Source organism: Impatiens glandulifera, chromosome 6 (genome assembly GCF_907164915.1).
Source record: "Impatiens glandulifera chromosome 6, dImpGla2.1, whole genome shotgun sequence".
Classification (NCBI taxonomy): domain Eukaryota; kingdom Viridiplantae; phylum Streptophyta; class Magnoliopsida; order Ericales; family Balsaminaceae; genus Impatiens; species Impatiens glandulifera.
In genome coordinates, this window is record NC_061867.1 from 14,175,585 (window position 1) to 14,177,400 (window position 1,816).

Below are 1,816 nucleotides of genomic sequence, written 5' to 3' on the forward strand. Positions count from 1 at the left end.
AGACCAGTCGCAGCAGGGGGCATTTCGGGTATCATTTGGGTGTCAAAAGAGGAGGGTGGGAGGCAGTAGTGGGCAAAAGTGGGTGTCAAATTTTGGGTGTCAAAATTTGACATGGGTGTCAAATTTTGTTTGGCCCAATGAGAGGCTGTCATGTGGCAGGATAATATCTACTTTTGATTTTAGTTTTCTTATTTTAAAAATACATTTTAATAATAATTGATCAATAAAAAAAAATTATATCAATATTTTTTATTTTTCACGATCTATAAATAGAGACTTGGTTTGTGTCATTTGGACACCAAAAAATTTCAGAAATTTTCTACCATATTATCATCCTTGTTTGTATCACCTTTCTTTTGAAATCTTCAAACTCTTCCATGGATCCTTCACAAAACTACAACTTCTTTCCAAATTACTTCCCAAATCAAGCTCAAAACCCAAATATACAACCTTCGAACCAAAACATTGAACGTCCGGAAGATCCAATGAATACCGGAATCCATCCTAATATTCCACAACAATATATGATGCCACCCAACTTTGGCATGCAATACCCGTATAACCATCATTATATGCCTTATGGCTATCCACCTATCTCTGGAAATAACTTTCATGTCGCTCATACCAACTATCCAAACAGTGAACAACCAAATAATTTAAACACACAACGTTTCTGTAGTGGTTCAACTGATATTCCCGAATTTTCTACACAAATATCTCCAGGGGATGTTGATTGGAATACCCAAACCACTTTTCTTGCTCCAACCCAACAATCAATCCGAAAATCATACGATCCTTTGAGCACGGAGGACAACAAAGCTTTACTAAATGGTTATTTCCATTTTAGTAATGATAGTGAATTGGGGAGGAACCAAAAGGGCGACACTTTCTGGGGTAAAATTGCAGAATTTGTAAATGACAAGTTTGAAGGTGAGAAACCAAGGACTGTATTACAATGCAAAAGTCATTTTCGATCCATCAATAAAAAAATCGCAAGTTTTATTGGTTATTATAGTTCAGCATGCAGAACTAAGTGTAGTGGTTGGTCCGATGATAACTACGTGGAAAAGGCTTTAGAGTTGTACCGCGATAATGAAAAGCAAAGGTTTTCCTTGTTGAAAGAGTGGAAGATGGTCCGTGACCAACCAAGATATATGGTAGGAGAAAATGAATCTGGAAGTAGTGGATCAAAGAGAAAAAGTGGAGGTGATGAAGTTGAATCCTCAGCTCCATCCATCATACGTCCAGAAGGTAGGGACGCAACAAAGAAGAAAGCCAGAAAAACATCAACTTCGAGAAAATCAAAGGCTGAAATTAATGAGGAGTTATCTAATGTAGCCTCCACTCTTGAAAAATTTGAAGAAAGGAGGGCTAGTACTACTTCAGCTATGTTGGAGTATGCCCGTGTTAGGAAGTTGGAGATGTTGATGTCCTTGAAGAATAAAGAAGAGCGTGATGTTGTGGACGAGAATACTTATCAGATGTTATTGAGGGAATTGTTCCCAAACTAATTTGAGTGTTCTGTACTTTCAAAGTGTGTGTTCTTCAAATTATGTGTCAAATGTGTGTTCTTCAAATTATGTGTCAAATGTATGTTTTTCAAATTATGTGTCAAATGTGTGTTCTTCAAATTATGTGTCAAATGTATGTTTTTCAAATTATGTGTCAAATGTGTGTTCTTCAAATTATGTGTCAAATGTGTGTTCTTTAAATTATGTGTTTCAATTTTCAAATGTGTGTTCTTTGATAAGAACGTCCCCACCCCCACTACCTTCTGACTCAATAATGACAACACCCATACATAGAGATTCCAAAT

At 36.4% G+C, this 1,816-nt stretch overlaps 1 protein-coding gene across 1 annotated transcript; it reads left to right on the plus strand.

Moving 5' to 3' along the window:
* The first annotated feature begins 377 nt into the window (after positions 1-377).
* Positions 378-1,511, plus strand: LOC124943221. Its single transcript, XM_047483767.1, has one exon. The coding sequence runs from the start codon at positions 378-380 to the stop codon at positions 1,509-1,511; it is 1,134 nt and encodes a 377-aa protein (XP_047339723.1).
* The last annotated feature ends 305 nt before the right edge of the window (positions 1,512-1,816 follow it).

What these genes read in the sequence shown, in the direction of transcription:
- LOC124943221 (XM_047483767.1), top strand. Translation starts at nt 378, where the DNA reads ATGGATCCTTCACAAAACTACAACTTCTTTCCAAATTACTTCCCAAAT.